The sequence below is a fragment of the Benincasa hispida genome, chromosome 1 (genome assembly GCF_027475165.1).
Source record: "Benincasa hispida cultivar pf3 chromosome 1, pf3_genome.v1.1, whole genome shotgun sequence".
Taxonomy (NCBI): domain Eukaryota; kingdom Viridiplantae; phylum Streptophyta; class Magnoliopsida; order Cucurbitales; family Cucurbitaceae; genus Benincasa; species Benincasa hispida.
The window spans coordinates 78,179,062-78,181,926 of NC_143478.1; the positions used below are offsets into that span (position 1 = coordinate 78,179,062).

At 29.7% G+C, this 2,865-nt stretch overlaps 1 protein-coding gene across 1 annotated transcript; it reads right to left on the reverse strand.

Annotated features, from left to right (window-relative positions):
- Positions 1-481: 481 nt before the first annotated feature.
- Positions 482-1,364, reverse strand: LOC120070306 (stellacyanin-like). Its single transcript, XM_039022228.2, has 2 exons — positions 1,169-1,364; positions 482-882 (listed from the first exon to the last, which is right to left on the reverse strand). The coding sequence occupies exons 1-2, from the start codon at positions 1,335-1,337 to the stop codon at positions 482-484; spliced, it is 570 nt and encodes a 189-aa protein (XP_038878156.2). The 5' UTR covers positions 1,338-1,364.
- Positions 1,365-2,865: the final 1,501 nt, after the last annotated feature.

The window sequence follows — 2,865 nt, forward strand, 5'->3', positions numbered from 1 at the left end:
ATTCAAAGGTTAGAAATATGGATTGCATAAGAAAAAGGTAATTAAGAAGTTGTGGTTTTTTTTTTCCTTTTCCAATAATTGATATCTAATTATTCAAAAAGTACACAAAATTCAACACAATACATACCAAAAAAGAGCCATGTAAAGCCAGAGACAGAAATGGAACTTATAAGCATTTAATACAAAAGGGAACACATGGGATTTTCAAAAACACAAATGCATTATATTTCATCTCAAAAAAAAGAAAAACAAATTCAGAAAAAAAAAGGTATATATAGATAAACCACCACCACTACCTTATTTTCCAAACAAATTATTGTCTTTTGAAAAAGAAATATAACAAAATTTTGAAAAGAAACAAGAATCCCAAGAAAGAAGAAATTGTTTATAGTTGATTTTGAAGATTGGAAACACAAGAAAAGATGAATTTGGAACAATGATACACATTAAAAAGCAAAGGCAAAGGGATAATATATGGAAATCAAAGAAATATGGAGAAAAGGAAGGCAATTATAGGAGGCAATATTGGTGGAGGAAGAAGGAAGGCATTGGATGGGTGAGTGGCATTGGCTGCGGCTTGGGTTTGGGCTGTGGGTGCCATGGCTGGGCCCAAATTGGTGTGGATTCCAAAAGTTTCAAGGTTAAATGGCATAGGGTCAGAGCCAGAGGTTCCTTCTTTTGAGCCAACTTGGATATGGAGCTTTTGACCAGCTTCACAATGCTTTCCAATTCCATCAAAGTAGTAGTAATCACCTGGCTCAGTTAAGTTCAAGACTGTTGGCCCTAGAAAATACATGTGTATTACTGCTTCTTCTCCACATGTATCATAGTCTGCCTTCTTCACAGCCAATAGGTTGTTGGCACCTGGCCGGTACGGGAATACTGTGTACGTATCCAATTGAAAAATAAAACCACCCAAACGTTAGAAACGTAATGAAATATAGTTCAGGGTTGTGTGTGTCAATGTCAACCTCATCGACAGACACAATTCGAAGAACTGTTTTATACAATGTTTTTAGTCTTTTTGATTTGATAAAACTTCAGAAATAGTCTAGAATTTTATCGAAAGAAGATCAAATTTACACTTTAACGTGAGAAAGGGTAAAATTGTAAAATGGATTTAAAAAAAAAGGTAAAAAGTGAGGAAAAAGAAAAGAAAAAGAGATACCAAGCCTGTCTCCAACACCAAAGGTTCTTGGTTTAGCCCATTCATCAAAAAAGGTAATGTTTTCAGGGACTCTCCAACCATGGCTTCCACCAACAATATGAGTGAATGCATTAACACATGATCCCATCATCATCATCACTAAGCAACAAATCATTACTGTTTTGTCCATTTTTTTTTTTAATTTGGTTTTCCCTTTAATTTGGCCAATCTCTCTTTTGGAGCTTAAAACAGAGAGATCAGAAAAATAAAAGAGAGGGGGAGAGAAAAAGGTTTTTCTTTTCTGTTTTGTAAATGAATCTTCTTTCTTCTTTCTCCTCCAATTCCAAAGAGAACAAAAAGAAGAGAAATAGGCAATGGGATTTAGTTTGTACCAAATTTGGATGATGAAACCTAATGGTTAACTCATTCTTTGTTTGTTTTGATCACTAGGTCCATTTTTTTTTTACCTCTTTTCTCTTTTTTTTTTCTCCTCTCATTTTTTTCAGGACAGACCTATTTTAAGTACTATTAATGAATGGACCTCAATCCTTAACCTTTTTTTTTCCTTCTTTTTCTTTTATTTATTTATTTTGTGAGGATTTGTTTCTTAACCATTTTTCTTTTCCCATTTTCACTCCATTAAATCTCATACTCGATTCAATTACTAAGACCCTATTTGCTAACCATTTTATCTTTTTTGTTTTGTTTTTGAAAATTTAGCCTTTATCTTTTTGTATCTTTCTTAAGTACAATGATTCAATGCTTAACCAAATTTCAAAAATAAAAAATAAATTTACTTTTTGTAGTTCTCAAAATTTAGCTTTGTTTTTTAAATTGAAAAGTAGATAACAAATGAAGAAATTGGATGTGAAAGTAGTGTCTATAGGTTTAATTTTCAAAAACAAAAATAAAATGAAATGATTACCAAATCGAACCTAACTTATTTATTTATTTTATGATCTGATTTGCTTTAGCAAATTCTCTTTTATAAAATTATTATTAAATTTCAAAAACTAAAAATGATAACTAATAGAGTACTCTTTAATAATCATTTGGCTTTTGAAAATTAAGTTTACAAACCTTATTTATATCTATAGATTTTTCTTCGATGTATTTTCAAAATCCAATATAAATTTTTTAGTTTTTTAAAAATATTAGTAAAAATGGAAAATAAAACATAAAAACTCATGGGTAGGAACAGTATTAATCGGCTTGATTTTTAAAATAAAAAACCAATAAAGGAAAAAAGAAATTGAGTGGCAGATGGACTAAATAAACTACCATGCGCTCATTTAGGTCTCAATTTTATTGATGCATGAATGAAAGTATTGATAAATGGTTGTGATTGAAAGATATTTTTGAAACAGCTATATATATTAAAAAAATAGAAAAAAAATATTTTTGGTCCTAGGTTTCAAAATGTTATATATTTAGTTCTTAAATTTTAATTTTGATTTCAATTTAGTTCCTAATTTTCAAAATATTATAATTTTACTCCTAAAATTTGAATTTTGTTTCAATTAGTCTCTAAATTTCAAGATTTTATACTTTTAGCATCAAATTTTCACTAAATACTCACTACTCTCTAGTGTTAATAGTCTATTAGTTAATTTAAAAAATTATAATTAATTAGGCATCGTTTGGTAACCATTTGAATTTAAAATTGAGCCTTGTTAGCACTCAGATCTCACACACGTACATTGTTACCGGGAGCCCCT